General features: G+C 42.1%; 1 protein-coding gene across 1 annotated transcript in view; it reads right to left on the bottom strand.

Moving 5' to 3' along the window:
• Nucleotides 1-18,054, bottom strand: part of POLRMT (RNA polymerase mitochondrial) — a 40,452-nt gene extending 22,398 nt beyond the window's left edge. The window contains exons 1-6 of the mRNA XM_051972435.1: nt 17,891-18,054; nt 16,820-16,909; nt 9,376-10,034; nt 9,044-9,174; nt 5,844-6,030; nt 5,243-5,386 (exon numbers count right to left, since the gene is read on the bottom strand). Of these exons, the coding sequence (XP_051828395.1) occupies nt 5,243-5,386; nt 5,844-6,030; nt 9,044-9,174; nt 9,376-10,034; nt 16,820-16,909; nt 17,891-17,993 (1,314 nt within the window). The 5' untranslated portion in view covers nt 17,994-18,054. The remainder of the gene's footprint in view (nt 1-5,242; nt 5,387-5,843; nt 6,031-9,043; nt 9,175-9,375; nt 10,035-16,819; nt 16,910-17,890) is intronic.
• Between the last annotated feature and the right edge of the window lie 543 nt (nt 18,055-18,597).

Raw genomic sequence — 18,597 nt, forward strand, 5'->3', positions numbered from 1 at the left:
TACCTACAGACCTAGCAGCTTCTACATTTAAAAAAAACCATAGTTCATGGAATATAATCTTTTTTTTTTTTTTGTGATAATTTTTTTTTAATCAGTCCTTATTTCAAAGTATGCTTAATCCCCAAATCCATCTAACTGTGTTGGATAATTATGATTTCTTTTCTTCATTTTTGTCTCATACTACCAAAAGTTATTTTTGCCTCTTACTACCATTTTTGTGTCTAATTCTATAAACTCTAGGAATTCTCTCACCAGTTAGAACTGTGCCTTATAATCCATGCACCTGTGACAAGGTAATATTACTTAATACCTATATCCTTTTCTTCTTTCATCCCCATGACCTCTCCCTCTTTTTTTTTTTTTTTTTAATAACTTTTTATTGACAGAACCCATGCCAGGGTAATTTTTTACAGCATTATCCCTTGCACTCACTTCTGTTCCGATTTTTCCCCTCCCTCTCTCCACCCCCTCTCTCAGATGGCAAACAGTCCTTTACATGTTGAATAGGTCACAGTATATCCTAGATACAATATATGTATGCAGAACCAAACAGTTTTCTTGTTGCACAGGGAGAATTGGATTCAGAAGGTATAAATAATCCGGAAAGAAAAACAAAAATGCAAGCAGTTTATATTCATTTCCCAGTGTTCTTTCTTTGGATGTAGCTGCTTCTGTCCGTGAACATAATCTTTTAAGAGCAAAAGAGGTGAACTTGTGAACAAAAATAACTTAACCAGCAAATTTGAGTGTAATCTTGAATGATTAAAAAACAACAAAAAAAAGTTCAAGGAAGTGAAAGACTTTTAGATATCTGTCATGAAAAGACCAGAACTGAATAAAAAATTCAACATATAAGATTCAGGAGAAACAAAGACAAACATGAAAGCTCAATTATAAAGGACTCAATATGGTCAAACAATTTACTTCTTTGGGAAAATATTATCAGTACTCTTAAGATTTTCATCGTTAGTTAGTTTGAAAGAAAAATATGAGCTAAACCAAGTATGATGGGTTATTTCTAAAAAATAAAATTGGATGGCTAGAGTGACAGGGAAAGATAATGTGGAATGCTGGAGGGGATGTGAGAAAACAGGGACACTGATACGTTGTTGGTGGAATTGTGAACACATCCAGCCATTCTGGAGAGCAATTTGGAACTATGCTCAAAAAGTTATCAAACTGTGCATACCCTTTGATCCAGCAGTGTTTCTACTGGGCTTATACCCCAAAGAAATACTAAAGAAGGGAAAGGGACCTGTATGTGCCAAAATGTTTGTGGCGGCCCTGTTTGTAGTGGCTAGAAACTGGAAAATGAATGGATGCCCATCAATTGGAGAATGGCTGGGTAAATTGTGGTATATGAATGTTATGGAATATTATTGTTCTGTAAGAAATGACCAGCAGGATGAATACAGAGAGGACTGGCGAGACTTACATGAACTGATGCTGAGTGAAACGAGCAAAACCAGGAGATCATTATATACCTCAACAATGATACTGTTTGAGGATGTATTCTGATGGAAGTGGATTTCTTCGACAAAGAGAGCTAATTCAGTTTCAATTGATCTGGACAGAAGCAGCTACACCCAAAGAAAGAACACTGGGAAATGAATGTAAACTGCTTGCATTTTTGTTTTTCTTCCTGGGTTATTTATACCTTCTGAATCCAATTCTCCCTATGCAACAAGAGAACTGTTCGGTTCTGCACACATATATTGTATCTAGGATATACTGTAACCTATTCAACATGTAAAGGACTGCTTGCCATCTGGGGGAAGGGGTGGAGGAAGGGAGGGGAAAAATCGGAACAGAAGTGAGTGCAAGGGATAATGTTGTAAAAAATTACCCTGGCATGGGTTCTATCAATAAAAAGTTATTTAAAAAATAAATAAATAAAATTGGATAGAGCCAGGTAAAAAGAAGCAATTATCTCATACAAATAAGGCATAAATAGAAAGACTGATCAGGAAGAACCAAGCTAGGGTAGAAGGCCAGTAATACTGGAACCTTACTCTCACTGGAACTTGGTAAAAGAGGGAACAACATATATATCTAGAAGGGTATAAATATCTTCTAAATTTATATAGAATGTTAACAACAAAATCCAGCAGCAAGATATACAAAGAGAAATTCCATTTAAAATAACTGTAGATAATATAAAATATTTGGAAGTCTACCTGCCAAGACAAAGTCAGGAACTATATGAACACAATTACAAAACACTTTCCACACAAATAAAGTCAGATCTAATCAACTGGAAGAATATCAAATGCTCGTGTGTAGGCCGAGTTAATATAATAAAAATGATAATTCTACCTAAATTAACTAACTTATTCAGTGCCATATCGATCAAACTGCCAAGAAAGTATTTTACAGAGCTAGAAAAAATAACAACAAAATTCATCTGGAAGAACAAGAGGTCAAGAATTTCAAGGAAATTAATGGAAAAAATGCAAATGAAGATGGAGTAAGTATACCAGGTATGTTATAAAGCAGCAGTCATCAAAACCATTTTTACTGGCTAAGAAACAGTTGTTCAATGAAACATGTTAGGTTCACATGACACACTAGTCAATAACTAGTAATCAGAAATTTAGCACAGACCAATATCTTAAACAATGTAACAAGTAAGATCAAAACAGATTCATGACTTGGATAAAAGAGAGATAGCATATGAAAACGAGAAGAACATGGGACACATTACTACTCAGACTCATGGATAAAAGAACAATTTATAAATAAGAGATAGAGAACATTATGAGGTGTAAAATAGATAATTTCTATTATATTAAATTTAAAAAGATTTTGTACAAATAAAACTAATGTAGCCAAAATTAGAAGGAAAGCAGAAAATTGGAGGGAAACTTTCAAGACAAATCTTTCAAATAAAGGTCTCAGTTCTCAAATATATAAAGAACTCTTCCTATCTGGTTCACAAGAACCGTATCTTCTCTTCCGTTTCTTCTGGGCTACAGCCAGGTCTCTCCTCTGCCTGAATAAGCTGCATCCTGTAAATGGGATAATACCTTGAAAAGCTTTCCTGAAACCTTCTAGGTCCCTTCTCTCTCTTTGCTCTGGAGCTAAAGTACAAGTATACAAGTCACTTCCATAACTGATAAATTGTCAGGATTTGAACAGACAGTTTTTGATGAGGAAACTAAAATTATAGTTATATGAAAAAAAATGCTCTAAATCATTACTGATTAGAAAACTGCAAATTAAAACAACTTAGATCATCTTACACCAATCAGATTGACTAAAAGATGCCTTTCCATTGGGTATATGATTGTTATGTAATAGTATTATGTTAGGATCTTTTTACAAATGAGTCAAGCCCACTGCAAATAGGAGGCTTGAGCGGCCTGGAAATAATCTCTGTGGCTAGGGACTGCCCCATGGTGGGGATCCTGGTCATATTGAGATAGCTTCAAAATGGGAGACAGCTCCCTCTCTGACCCTTTTTAAGCCCACTGCAGCTGGAGATCACTCTCTTTATCATGGGGTAGCTGAACCAAGTGGATAGATAGCCAAGAGAGGTAAGGAGCTTGATAGTGAACACGTGGGTCTCTTGTAGACCTGGTATTCACTTGGGAGTTAACAGGTCAGGGCACTATGTGAGCAAGTATAATAAAGACTTCCAGTTTGCACATGGCTGTTCTTGAGCATGCTATCAGTTATTAAACTATGATTCAAGAAATCGTGGCCAGAGACCTCTGAAAGCCTCAGAGGAGGTGAATTGGGTTAGTTGACACTGCAAAGGTCAGTGGCCAGAAGATTCTCTGACACCCTGAGAATTAGGAGAGATTGGCAATGAAGAATACAGGGTAACACTAGGGCATTTGCAAATGAAGTGACTGCCCAGGGTTAAGTAATTACTCTACTTTTCAGTATTATATTATAGAAAATGATGAGCTGATTGAGTTTAGAAAAACATGGAAAGACTTACATGAAAAAATGAAAAGTGAAAGGAGCAGGACCAAGAGGACAATGTACATAATAATAGAAACACTGTCCTATTTGGGTGACTAATTCATCTTGAATATCATATATACTTAAGCCAACAACAAGATTATGAAGAAAGATGCTAGTCTTCTCCAGAGAAAAAACTAATAGAAGTATGTGTAATATGGTTTTATATATATGTATATGGGTCTATATATATGTAAAGACACATTTAACTGTAGTTTTCTCTAGGGTGAAGTAGGGAGGGAGGAAGGAGAAAAAAAATAAAAAGTACAGAGCAGAACAAAAAAAAACTTAGGAGGAAAAAGAGAAAAGCTAAGTGGCTTTGAAAACTAAGTGTAGTATTTATTATATAATTAAAAAAAAAAAGAACCAAAAATTTAAAAACAAAATAAAATGAGGGGGAAAGGAAATGGCAAATCACTCTGGTATCTTTGCCAAGAAAATCCCAAAAGAGTCACAAAGAGTTGGATGTGAAAAAATTGACTAACAACAGCAATAAGCACTATCAATCATCAATGGGACACGTCAGCTCCCCCCACCAAAGTATTGCAATATTAAGGCTTAGCATCTAGAATTAGATGTTAAGTTCCAATACTGTGCCCTGATTAACTGAGCTCAATTCTGGGTAGCTCATTTTAGAAAGAATCCTGATTAATAGAAGTAAATCCAAAGAAGGGAGACTAGAATGGTGAGTAGCATGCAAACTATGCTATGATGACTGACTGAAGAAAATTAAGTTGTGTAGCTAGATAAAGGGAAAACTTGATGGAAGACTAGATAGCACCCTTAGAATATTTTAGGGGTCATCTTGGTAAATTAATATTTTCTGCTTGTTTGCAAAAGGAAGAAGTAGGAGCAAAGGGTAGAAGGTCCAGAGAAGCAGATTTCAATTTAATGTAGGAAAAATTTCCTATCACTGAAAGTCCTCCAAAGAGAACAGACTGCCCTGGGAGGCAGTAGGTTCCCCGTTCAAGTAGAGACTGGACAGCCATTTGTTAGCCACAAGACAGGCTTCCAAGGAATCCTGAGCAGAAGACTTCCTATTCTATTCACAAGAACCCTATCTTCCCTTTCTTTTCTCTGGAGCCAAAGATGCCTGCATCTTCTGCTCTTGCCTCTGGGCTCCTTCCCCTCTTGGTCACTCACCAAGCCTGTGGCTCAATTATACCCAGGCCATTCCCCTTCCCTGAGAGTTCAAGGGACCAGAGTGTGGGCAAGGACCCCAGAGGAGCCCCGGGCTCTGCACTCAGAAGTGGGGGCAGGACCTAGCACTCACCGCGAGGTGATTCTGGCTCGTCAATGGTCTGTTCTCCACTGAGTCAATGGTGATTGTCATGGCAGACTCCACCTGGAGCTGCTGCTGGAAGCACTCCTGTAGCTCCGACAGTGGCAGCGGCAGCTTCGGGTAGGACACAGCCTTCTAAAAACCCAAGACAGGAATGCCAGTTATACCTCTCCCCAAGGAAGGAGCCCCACCTGACAACAAGCATCCAGGGACACAATGGCTGGGGTACTTGAGGGCTTCGGGGTACCCCTCCAACAGGCCAGACTTCTCTTCTGCTGACTGTTTGCAGTTCTAGCCCTGTACCTTTTATCCTAACCCTCTCTGATCCTCTCGTACTGAAATGACCTCTCTAGAGCTTCCACTCTTTATCCACAAGCAGAGATAAGATCCAGCCCCTTGGTCTTAAAGGGAGGAAACTGGAGCTCAGAGAGAGAAATGACCTGATTCACGATGTCCTGCTCAACTGGCAGAGGCAGGACTCGAGGCCTGCTCTCTAACTTCCAGCCTGAGGCCAGAACCCTGCAAGCTTCTGTGAAGGAATTCACTATCAAATGAGCCGAGTGAAGGGAATCATGAGCAGACACAAGCTCACCTTGGAGTAGAAGTCTTTAAGCAGGGGAGAAATGGTGTTACTGGAGGAGCAGTCCAGGGAGGGCGAGAAGTCAGGCTCCGCTTTCTGGACGGCTCTCAACACCATCATCCGCTCCTGTTTGGGGAGCATCAGCTCCTGGAAAAGCCTCTCTGGGCTCAGGCCCTGCTGCGCCATCTGATTCAGACAGCTGGGAGGAAAGGCAGACACACGTGAGCCGGGCAGGGGCTCCTTCGGAGAATTCAGCTCAGCAGACAGTGAGGAAAGGCCTGCTGCAAAGGAAGAGCCCAACCTGAAATCGCCCTCACAGGTCCACAGAGGCCTGGAAGAGTCCTGGGCACCCCCTGCACCAAAGAGAACGAGCACCATGGCCAGAGAGATGAGGCAAGGCGGCAAGTGGCTGAGCCCCTGGGGAGGCCAGCAGGGGAAAGGTGGGGAGGGAGAGGCGGAGCCTGTTATGAAAATTTCGGACTTTGTCCCATGTGAGCCCTCATTTAGAATGAGCTCCTCCAATCACAGATCTGACAGGACACTTATGAAGTCAATTTTCATGTCAGTGATGGGCACATCTGAAATTTTTCTTGCTATAGTGTGAGCCACTAGTCTACACTAGTTTTCCAGTTTTTCCAATAGTTTTTGTCAAAAAGTGAGCTCTTGTCCCAACAGCTAGGATTTTGGGGTTTATCAAACACTAGGCCATTGTGCTTGTTTGTTTTCCATTTCTCTAATCTATAAGTCTATTTCCTCACTAGTACCAAATTGGATGTGATTACCATTTTGAGATCTGGTACTGCTAAACCACTTCTTTTTCTATTTATTTTCATTACTTTCCATGAATTTCTTTACTTTGTATTCATCTAAATGAATTGTATTATTCTTTTCTAGCTTTTAAATTTTGGTTACTGGTACTTTGTTAGTGATTTGATTAATGTGGCACTGGTAATTTGACTAATATGGTCCTAGGTAAGTAAATTAAGGTGATAATGACATTTTTATTATATTGCCTCATTGGCCTATCCATAAGCAAAAAAATTTTCCCAATTATTGAAATATGTCTTTATTTTTATAAAGTGTTTCATAATTGTATTCATATAGTTCCCATGTGTCTTGGCAGATAGACTCCCAAGAATTTTATAAGAACTTTCTTTTATAAAATAATTATTTTAAATGGAATTTCTCTTTCCTGCTGGATTTTGTTGATAATACCCAGAACAATTGCTAGCTTCTATCTTTTATACTGGGAAACTTTGCTGAAAAGATTAATTTGTTTTGATTAGTTTCTCACTAGAGTTTTCTAAGTAAACCATCATATTGTTTACAAAAAACAATAATTTCTTTCCTTTTTTGTCCCTACTTCTTCCCTCAATTTCTTTTTCTGGTCTTACTGCTATAGCTACTATTCTTAACATTCTAATGAATAGTAATGGCTATAGAAGACATCCTTGCTTTACCCAAGATCTCACTGGAAAATCTGCTGTTTATTCAGATTACAGATAATGTTGACTCTTGATTTTAGATGGATAGCATTTAACTTATTAAGGGAAAGGAAAGATTCCCTTATTTCTGTACTTTCTAGTGTCTTTAAGATAAATGTAGCTTGTCAAGAGTTTTTTTCTGCTTGTATTTACTTAACTGTCTGGACTTTGTTGTTCTTGTTATCTTGTTATTGACATGGTTGATTTTGTTTGTAGTTTTCCTAATATGTAAACCAGTCCTGCAATCTATCTACATAGTACATGATATTTGTGATTTGTTGCTGTAGTCTTAAAATGTTGTAGTTAACATTTTTGCATCAATATTCATAAGGGATTCATTAGTTTATAGTTTACTGTCTCTTTTTTTGATTCTCCCTGGTTTAGGAATGAAAATTATATTCATCACAAAAAGAATTTGGTAAGATTACCTACTAGCTACCACCCCTCCCCACCCACCAACTGACCGCCCCCGCTCTTTATTCCCAAGAAAAACCTGAGAAGACTTGTAGGAATTGATGCAAAGTGAAGTGAACAGAACCAGGGGAATTATTTATACCATAACAGTAATCTTGTAAAATGTTACTGTTGTAAGTAATAAAAATATAAAAATAAACTTTGGGCAACTTAGTAACTGATCAACACAATAATCCATCATAATTTCAAAGAACTCATGCTGAACTACACACCTCCAGAAAGAGAGCTGATGAATTCATAGAGCAGACAGAAGCATTTTTTTTTTTTGCTTTTTTTTTTGGGGGGGGGTGGGGGAGGAGGGAGCAAGAGGTAGGGGAACATGGCTAATACAGAACCAGGTTTTGCACAACTATGCATATTTATAATGAATTTTATTTTCTCAATAGATGGGGGAAGGAAAGAATTTGAACCCCCAAATTTAATTTTTTTTTTTAAAGAAAAGAAAAAAAGATATTTTTTTAAAGGCACTTTCCAGGGTAACCTGGTAGACAAATACTAGACAACAAATTAAAAACCCTAGTTTCAACTCCCTCTAATGACAATTAGCTAAATGGTCATCAACAAGTTATTTTACCTTTCTAGATCTCAGCATCCTTCCCTGAAAAATAGGGGTAATATTTGCAGTACCTACCTCACAAGAATATTTATTTTAAGGCTCCCACAGCACTTTGCAAAAGTATCAAATGCTGGGATAGGGAAGTGAGGAAGACCTACTGCTTCTGAGAAGGGGAAGAGTAGGACAGGATAGAGAAGGAATCTGGCAAATACCTCCACTGACAGAAAGAACACAAGGGCAAGCAGGTGAGAAAGCACCTAAGTCAAGTCACCCAGAAGACTTCCTACTACCTGCTCTATCTTGGATGTGCTCCTGAATAGCAAGAGCTTTTTTTGGGCAAGGCAATCTGGGTTAAGTGACTTGCCAAGGGTCACTCAGCTCTTAAGTGTCATGTATCTGAAGCAGATTTAATCTAGGTCCTCCTGCCACTAGGGCTGGTGCTCTATCTCCTATACCATCAGCATGAGCAGAGAGGCTCTGGAGGAGCAGGCCCTCAGTCCAATTCCAAGGACATTATGAAACACTACTGGCTTTGGAATCAGAGCACCGGGGCTCAAATGCTGACTTTCTCCTTATATGAGCTATGCTAAGTCACTCCCCTTTGCTGATGCTTATTTTCATCTAAAGTGTGGCCTGGTCTTTGGCTTGGCCCAGGTGTCCACTTCGCGATGCTTAACTAGGTCCAAGAGCAACTTTACCTCTTGATGATCACCAGGTCTGCATTTACTCGACCCATACACTCCAGGGCTGAAGCATAGGAAACCAAGTCAGGTGTCAGCCCTGACTCGTTCATCATGTAAAACAAGTTGCTTATTTGATGCAAGAAACCCTGAAAGGGAAATAGAGAAAAGTGCTGAACTCCTGCTCCTAGGAGCTTTGCCCAGGCCCTTTCCCACAACTCCTCACTTGGAGGCCTCCGTGGGCCTCAACCAAGTGAACCCTGTACTGTCTTCCTCCTCCCTCCCTAACCAAGAATCCCCTCCCCTAATGCCGGACTCTCAAAAAACAGCCCTAGCAGATACAGTCTTACCTGCTTGGCCCAAGCTTTCAAGAGGCAATTGTACATGGGCAGAGTCAGCAGCTTTCCTTGTCCTCTTTTGTGATTAGAGTAGGAAAAAAACAGTTGATTGGCCTCCGTCAGACGATTCAGGGAGAGCAAGCACTCCAGACAAGCCAGAAGGAAAACCTGCTTTCTGGAATGTTTAGATATATCAGGCACAAAGGAGGGCAAGTCATCAAAATCAGTTTTACTTTGAGTCAGAATTTCCTCGGCCATTATAAAAGACTCCTGGCTTTCATTGTTTTGTGGCCTCCCTTTTGTGGCTTTCTCTTTCTCAATACTGAGTATCTGTTTGATAAATTTTACTTTTGATTTTCTGGCAAGAATCGCTTTCTCTCTCTTCTTTATCATGGATTCACAAAAGGTCTGGTTCTTGAGCCTGACTTCCAGGTCCTGCTGTCTCTTGTGCAAATCACTCTTTTCTTGAGAGAGCTTCTCCACCCACCGGCTGGGGGTCTTACCCACCGGTTGGGCTGCACTGCCAGTGTCTCCCTTGGCTCTGTCCTCCACCAATCCAAGGGCCTGCAAGTCCTTCTGGTTGCCCGTCCTCACTGGGGCCACTTCCACTCGATTCACTGTGACTTCGGATACATACTCAGTCTGGAGTTGTCTTACTCGGGCCTCTAGCACTAATCAGAGAGAGAAGAGAAAGAGCAGTCACAAGGGTGCATCTGAAGCTGGGGGCCTTGCCCACAGCCAATCCTTCACCCACAAGACATGTCTTTTAAGCTGTTCCCCAGACCTCGGGCTGAAACCTTTGTCCAGGTTCAATTCTATTCTAGATGGCCCTGATCTGACAGCCTGAGGCACCTCAGCTGGGCTGAATCTGCCAGGGCTCCAGACCAGCCCTCTGTTCCTGCCCCAAACTGAACTAAATCCAATCCAGTCCTGGAGGCAATACGAAAGAGGTTCAAAGTCTTTGACCTCCTTGCATTCTAGTCATCCAACTCCCTTCACGAACCAGCTAGTGACTGTCCCCTTGCCTAGCACTGTACAAGACACTTCAAGGGGAATACAAAAGAGGAAAAGTCACAGTCCCCATGCTCAAAGGCACATCTGATCTAATTATAGTCTGTCCTTCACCTCCCTGGCCTCTGCAGCTTGGGATCCTGCTCATATTCTCCCTTCTCCCTTAACTTCTATAATGACACTGCTACCTTCTGGTTCTCCTCCTGCCAGTCTGAGCATTTCTTCTCCATTTTCTTTGCTAAACTGTCACCCATTTCCTGCCCTATAACCATAAATATCGCCCAGAGCTCTGTCCTAGGCCTTGTTCTCTCTCTGGGATTCCAGCAGCTCCCATGAATCCAGTGATCTATTTATATAGATGATCACCAGACCTATTTATCCAGTCTTAGCCTCCCTCTTGACTTCTAATCTTATATTGCTAACGGCCACTGAGAACCTAAATCTCTACATCTTTCAACATGTCCAAAACAGAACTCATACTCTTCCCCCAGTTCTTTTTCACCCTCCTTCCAGTGACTCAGGTTTGTAAAGAGTCATCCTCCATCCTTCCCCTCCAATCAGGGTCTTGTTAGGTTGATTTCCATGGGATCTGGCCTGTCAACCCCAAACTTTTCACTCACAGCATCACTCACTACTCTAGACCCATCACCTCTTCTCTGACAATGACCCCCTAACTGGGCCTCCTGTTTCCAAACCATCTTCTATCTTGGGCCACAACAGGTTTCCAAAATCGCTGACTAAGCACGTCACTCCCCTCTTACAAACTCTCCATCAGCTCCTACTGCCACTGAGAAAAGTATGTGGATTCTTGCTTTGGCATCAAGGGCCCCTGACAATCTGGACCCATCCTGCCTTTCTTTCCAGATAGCTCACATTTTCCCCTTCACACACTCCATGCAGAAGCCAAACTGTCCCACTTATTGTTCCTTCAATTCAACGTCTCCTCTCGCCCTTCCATCTCTTTGCATGTCCCATCTCCTCAATCCCACCTCTTAGAATTCCCAGCTTCCTTCAAGGCTCAGCTCCAGAGTTCCCTCTCTCCCTCTCAAATTAACTGTGTTTCCTCTTCTCTTGATGTTATATGTCCCAAGAAAATGCCAACTCCTTGAAGACAGGGCTTAGGTCAAGGCCTGGCACACAGAAAGCAATCAATCAATATAAGCTTGTTTAACTACTGCACAATGGAGAGAAGATAGTTCAATAATACTCCAAGGAGCCATCATTTTCTTGTTAGAAGTCCTCTTCCCTCCACTGATTTCTACAGCCACTTGGATAAGGTCTCTGAGAATGTCCTTTGGTTCTGGCCAACACCTCTCCAAACTTAGCTGGGCGGGTCCTTAAACAACAGACACACAGTTCATCACTTTGGGTCCTAAGCCCTGAGAGAAACCTTTTCAACTTGCAAGGCTCTTCTGGCTTGCCTGGGAGAAAGAGGGGAGGCTTTGCACCCTAAAGACCAATTAGTCAAGCTCTTTATTAAAGTTAAAATGGGCAAGAAACATTTTTATCCTCTTTACATAGCAGTTAACATTTTGTAAAGTACTTGTCTTATAGAAGCATTGAGATGGAGAGAGTACAGGGAATGATCTCCACTTTACAGATAAAGAAGTTGAGGGATTCCCTGTTCCTGAGGGCCAGAGTAAGGCCCCACATTCTGTCTCTGAGCAGAGAGGAAGAAGCAAGCATGAGATTGCGTGGTAAGGATAACAGGGGCTACAGAGATCAGAATAAGGGAGAGATTGCTCTGAGCAGTAAGAAAAAGCTCTGGAAAGAAGGCAGGAGGCATCCCTGACCACCTCCAGCTTATTCCTTCCTTTCTTCTTTCATGTATTTGGCAAGTGTTAAATAAGTGCTTATGTGCAAGGCTCTGTGATTCAAAGAAAAAAGGAAATCATCCCTGCTTATTAGGAATTAACATTCGTGGGAAAAAAAATAGAAACACATGTCATTTATAAAGTAAACTCAAAACAATTTTCAAGAAAGTAGGAAAGAACAAGAGAAACACTAGTAACTGAGGGGGGAATCAAGAAGCTGAGCCTTGAAGGAGCCAGGGAACATAAAATCTGATTAAGGAGTGAGTGCCCCGAGAGCATGGGACACAGCTCCTGAGACACCAAGAGGGAATGGCCTGGATCAGTTCAGAACACCAGGCTGTGTGAAGGAAGGCCTGGCCAGTGCCAGCCCAAAGGCTAGTCTAAAGGTAGTGACTGGGAGTCACTGGAATGGCAGGGTCAGACCTAAGCATTAGGAATATCAATTTGGCAGCATTACAGAAGATGCATGAAGTGGAAAGAGCCCAGGAGCAGAAAAGTCACCTTCATTTGCCATTAATTATGCATGGCCAGTGGGGTACTTTTTTTTTTCTTTAGTAACCTTAATGTATGTCATACATGTGAAATCTCTCCAAAATGAAATCTCCTGAGAAAATTCCACAATTTTCTAATCCCTTTCAATGCCATGTACAGCATTTACAATGAAGAATAATGAACTAGTGTTTGATTAACCCAAGGATCCCAACTATTAGGATAAAGACATTTTAACAAAAAATTCTAGAAACTGGAAAGCAGATAGGCAAAATTTTATATTTAAGAGTATAATTTTCTTTTTCTTTCTTTCCTTTTGTTTGTTGAGGCAATTGGAATTAAGTGACTTGCCCAGGATCACACAGCTAGGAAGTATTAAGTGTCTGAGGACACATTTGAACTCAGATCCTCCTGACTTCAGGGCTGGTGCTCTATCCACTGCGCCACCTAGCTGCCCCTTAGAATAACATTTTATACCACATACCCCAATAAGCTCCATATATATATATATATATATATTTAAAATACAGACAACTGCACAGAAAATAGAAAGAGGTACCTTTATATAACTATACCCCGGAGAATTCCTAACAAAGGATAGAGGCGTTCCTAAAAGATACAAGATAGTTTTGATTGCTTTCAACAAAACTGAAAAGTTTTAATAAAAATAAAATCAATGAAGCTAGAATTAGAAGGGAAGTAATTCAATGGGAAATAAAAATCTTTGCAGTAAACATATTGCAGTTGAACCTCAACATTCACACGTTTAACTTTCTCGACTTCAAGCAGTCATATAATTTTATTAGTAACCTCATTTTCACTTTTACATTGGCAAGTCTGCACATTCATGGCTATGTGCAGCAGACAAAAAAATGAGAAGCCCGAAGCAGCTTCTCACCAAAAGTGCCAGCTTTTTGCCTTAAAATATGCTTTTCATTCTGGAACAGGTCAACTACAGAACCAAAAGGGAGAATAGAGATGGCAGGTTGTCCCTTGTCCCTTGCCTTTTTTTTTTTTTTTTTTTTTTAACACCTCAAGGTTCTGGCATTTTGCTGCTCCTGCCCCTTTCTAATCAGTTTGGTGTTGCCTTTCCTCTGTATTTTATGTGTTATTTCATGGTTACTGTCTTAGGAAAATGCATATAATCAGGAACTATATGCAGAAAGGTGTATTTTCAGCAATCTCTAGTGAAAGACTACAGTTTTTGGTCGTCATGAGAATCTAACTTCCTATTTTCCACAGTGTGAAGTATCAATATCTACATTTTTTATGTTTATGCTGTTTTCTAGGAACATTACTCCCACAAAAACTGAGGACTGACTGTGTGTTAAAGATCTGACATTCAAAATGCCCTTGGAACCGATACAAATAATATAAGAACAAAAGCCATTCCCAGGAGTTTTGGGCCTTCCCATGGACCATGGCATTAAAGAAGTGATGCAAGTGAATTGGATTTTAGTGAAGGTGGGCTGTGCAAAGTCACCAGTCACACTTTCTCCTGCAGAGCCAGTGGCTACATAAGGATTGGGGATGGCTCTGGATACAGTGGGAAACCTGGGCCTTTTTTAAGCCTTTCTAACAGGTCTCAACTTGACTGAGGAGACTACCCATTCAGTGATTAAGAATAGATAAGAAAAAAATGAGACAAAGAATGGCCTATTTTACCTAGTTAAAAAAAACAATCAATCTAGGAGGAGGGTAAGACCCTCCCACTTTCTGGTCAGAACAGAAACAATTGATAATCTTGGGATTCTTAGCCTATTATTTCTTTCCTGTGCATCATGTCTTAAACCCAAATCACTCAAGACTCTCACAGATTGGCCAACAGAAGATTCCAGAACAAGCCCTGCTTGGTCTACGTTTGGATCCTAATTGTTTCAGAGTGAACATAAATAGCAATTGTTTCTTCTGGTTAGAAACCCTAAAGGTCTTCCCCTCTCAGAGGGATTTTTCTTTAAACCTTTTAAAGACCTTAGCTTTAAAAAGTCAAGGTTTCCCACGGCATCCAGAGCATCGCTAGTCATCCTGATCTATACCTTGAAACTGGACCCTGATGGCTCTGGAGGAGAAAGTGAAGCTGGTGATTTTGCCCAGGCCTCCCTCATTTCAATCCAATTCACTTGCATGTAATAAAATCACTTACCTGATGTCATGATCTTGTTCTGAGGAGGAAGGTTAAAGGACACAAATAAGCAGTTTTCAAGAGGAATATTAAAAGTTGTCAATAAACCATATGAAAAAATGCTCCAAGTTATTAATAAAAAAGAAAATGCAAAATTAAATTGTGATGTTTTTATGAAATGTATGTATAGTACAGGGTCTTGCACATAGTTGCTCAATTAATGTTTACTGAATATTGAACGTTTCACTTCATATTTGTCAAATTAACAAAAGCCTAAAACAGTAAATGTTGAGGGGGAAAGAGAGACTCAATAACTATTGTTCATTCTCAAAGAAGATCATGATATGATAGATGAGAAGCTATGACATGCAAATGAATTGGATCAGGTGAGGGAGAGCTGTGCAAAGTCATCAGCTTTACTTTCTCTTCCAGAGCCATCTAGGTCAATAATATATCACTAGTGGAATCATGAATTGGTTTTAAATTGATATGACTGTTCTAGAAAACATTTTGGCACTAAAAAAGTCATTAGCCCAAATATATCCTTTGAACTAGTCATATTAGTAAAAGGCATAGACTCTAAGTAGATCAAAGAGAAGTAAATGACCTATATGCATAAAAATATTCATAGCAGCAGTTTTTGGAAGTAAGAAACCAGAAGGAAACAACCAGAGACTGAGAAATGGCTGACAAGTTGGGGTATTTGAATATTATTGTGCTGAAAGAAATAAACAAAGAATTCAGAAAAACTTGGAAACGCTTACAGGAACAGATGCAGAGTAAAGCAAGCTGAACCAGTAAAAATATATACGCAATGACCAAGGCAACTTAAAAACTTGAAACTCCAACTAATGAACAGACTTCAAAAGATGAATGGCACAGTCAATTGACACCCTTCCTAAGTGATGGGAACGCTTTCCAGACCCATCATTACGAAAGAAATCTGTTTTGTACTTATCTCTAGAGGCAAAAAGGCCACCCAGAACTAATCCTACTCTCTCCCAGCTTTGTCCAAGAAGGAGGCCTGGAGCTATAACGTAGCATCTGCTCAGGATGCACTAGATGGTTCCCAGTCCTGGGGCCAGGAACCTATAATCTTCGCCTGGGCTAGGAGGCAGCTTCCCCACAAGCCTCTGCAATGACCTCCCTATATTCATGCTTCTTGAACTCTCCCCTCCTTCTTGTTTCACTTTTTTCTGTGGTTCTTTGCAGGGGGCTGGGGAGGGTGGGGTTAATTCCCTTAATGAAGCCAAAATCTGCTGGAGAAGCTTTGTACATCACCTTTCTATACTCAGAAGCACTTAAGTATCTGAAGTGAAAGAACAAATGAAACTGATGGTTATTAAGTGTCTATTATTTGCTAGGATACAAATAGAGAACTGAGACATGACTCTCAAAAAGCTTCCCTTTCCTTTGGGAGATCTGACCATTAATTAACACAGCAAGGAGAGAGTCGGGAAGACTGGAGTTCAAACTCAGCCCCAAACACTACTAGTTGGGTGAGTCTGGGTTACGTGTTTGCCTCAGTCTCGTCATTTGTAAGAAAGGGGATGATAGCGCCTGCCTCTCAGGGCTGAGGGACAAATAAGATGTTTGTAAAACCTTAAAGCACCATAAATGCCAGCTATCATTACGTTCTCAGGGGAGGAGGTTGGGTGGTGCCGGCCCAGTCAGGGGAACGGAAAAAAGGTTTCTGGAGGAAGTGGAGCCCCTTCTTGCCATGAAGGAAGCAAACATTCTCCGAGTAGGAGTCAGGAGGGCCAGTCTTCAAACATGGGGAAAACTCACAGATCAGGAAAGAAAACGCTGCCTCGGGGTCAGCAAGCACCACTCTGGCAGACATCCAGCATGTGTGAGGGGAATAATGGGGAGTCAGCTTGGAAACAGGCAGAGGCCAGACTGTACCCCGTCCCAAGATTGAGGGGAGGCTTTAAGGCTCCCACACCTGCGCTCTGAGACCAGCCCTCAACGAAGGGGGACATGTTTCTTCACAAGCCTCTCCCCATGGGGCCACACTTACCTTCCAGCAGTTCCACCTGCCCCGCGTCCCTCCTCCTGTCCCGTTCTGGAGCATTGACGGAGTATCTTCTGCCCCATGTCCACGAGACCCCTGTAGGAAAAGAGACGATTAGCTCTGGAGCCTCGAAGATGGCGGGAATGGTTCCCAGGACCCAGTCCCCCTCGGCCTCCAGGCGCCTTCATGTGTATTACTTGCTTGGCACATAACAGGCACTGCATAAATGCTTGTTCCCTCCCCTTCCCTCCAGGGTCAGGATGCCAGGGCCGGGGGCATCAGTGGGCAAGGGCAAAGCTGCATCCACTTCCTGACTCTGCCTGTGTGACCCTGGAGCAGCAGTCCCCAAGGTGGAAGCTTAGGAAACCCTTCCCTCAGCTGGGGCGTTCTCAGAGGCTCCCCTCCCAGGGGGCTCATGGGGACTGGAGGAGATGTTGTTTGCAAGGAAGCTTTTTGGATGCTGGTCTCCTTTCCTTATTAAGCACCTACTATGTGCCAGCTTCTCCAGGACTGGGACGTGCCCGGAGCTAAGGGCTTTGCAAACAGGATCTCATCTGATCCCTGCAGCCACTCTGAGAGGTAGCGGCTACTGTTACCATCATTTCGATTTTGCAGCTGGGGAAACTGAGGCAGGAGAGTAACTATTAATGAACTAAGACATGACTCAAGATTTGAACTGGGGTCTTCCTGTCAACTCCATCCTCATGGCCAAGAAGGTCAAAGGTCATGGACTTTCCAGAGGCTGGGGGATATTGAAGAAACAAGGTGGGGAGCATTCGAACATGAAGAGAAAGAAAGTTAGAGGTCAAAGGGTAAAAAAGTCAGTGAGTGTGGGTTCATAGGTCGGGTCACTTTAGTTGAGTCTAAAATCGAGGTTCCTTGAACTTACAGTTGGCATGAAAGGTTAGTTCTTGAACTTTAGGGATGAAAAAGTGGGATTACTAGACCCCTGACCCGCACGGTCGGGGATAAGTAAGAAATCAAACGGGTGTTGGGTGAAAGGAACAGAAAGACTGCCTAAGGGTCAAATGTCACGAACCTAAAGTCCGGACAGGAATTTGAGGGGCTCCCATTTACCTTTCTCCGGACCAGGGCAGGAGCAGCCCTCGGGCCGCAGGGCTCGGCCGAGCCCCGACGCCCCCCGGCTCAGCAGCGAAGCCCTCAGCCGAAGCACCGACATACCGGCGGCCCTGGGGGCCCCGGTGCAGCACGAGGCTCACCCAGACCGCCCTCCCTTCAGCGAGCCCCGGACCGGACTGTCCTCTAACGCGCAGGCGCCGCCCTCCGCGCTGACTGCTGGGAGTCGTGGTCTCGGCTCCCTCGGAGAAGTGCGCCTGGGCGCGCCAGGGTGGATCGCTCATACTTCAAATCCCATGGAGCCATGCGGAGGGCGGGATGAGGCGGAGTTTGCCGACAATGCGACTTCTGATTGGCTTTGCCACTTACCCGTCGCGCTCTAGGAGAACGACGGAATGAGGAAGAAGTCTTTTTAGGGAAGGCCGGCTTTCGGACGTGTGGCTTTTGTGCTAGCTCTGCTTCCCGGTGTGTTCCAGTCTCCCCAGTGGTCAGATACGCTCCTCAGGTCTCCCAGAGTTGTTCTGCAGACCGCAGAATAAAGGGCTTGAAGTTTACATAAATGCGAGCGAAGAGGGTCCTAACCCCTCCCCCCCACGCGAATCTTGTTTTTCACCTAGCTGACGTTCGCGTTTCTTAGACTGAAATTTCCTTAAACTGATGGGAGACTTGAGCACAGTTCCTGGTGCACAGTAGGGGCTTACTAGGCA

This window comes from Antechinus flavipes, chromosome 1 (assembly GCF_016432865.1).
Source record: "Antechinus flavipes isolate AdamAnt ecotype Samford, QLD, Australia chromosome 1, AdamAnt_v2, whole genome shotgun sequence".
NCBI lineage: Eukaryota > Metazoa > Chordata > Mammalia > Dasyuromorphia > Dasyuridae > Antechinus > Antechinus flavipes.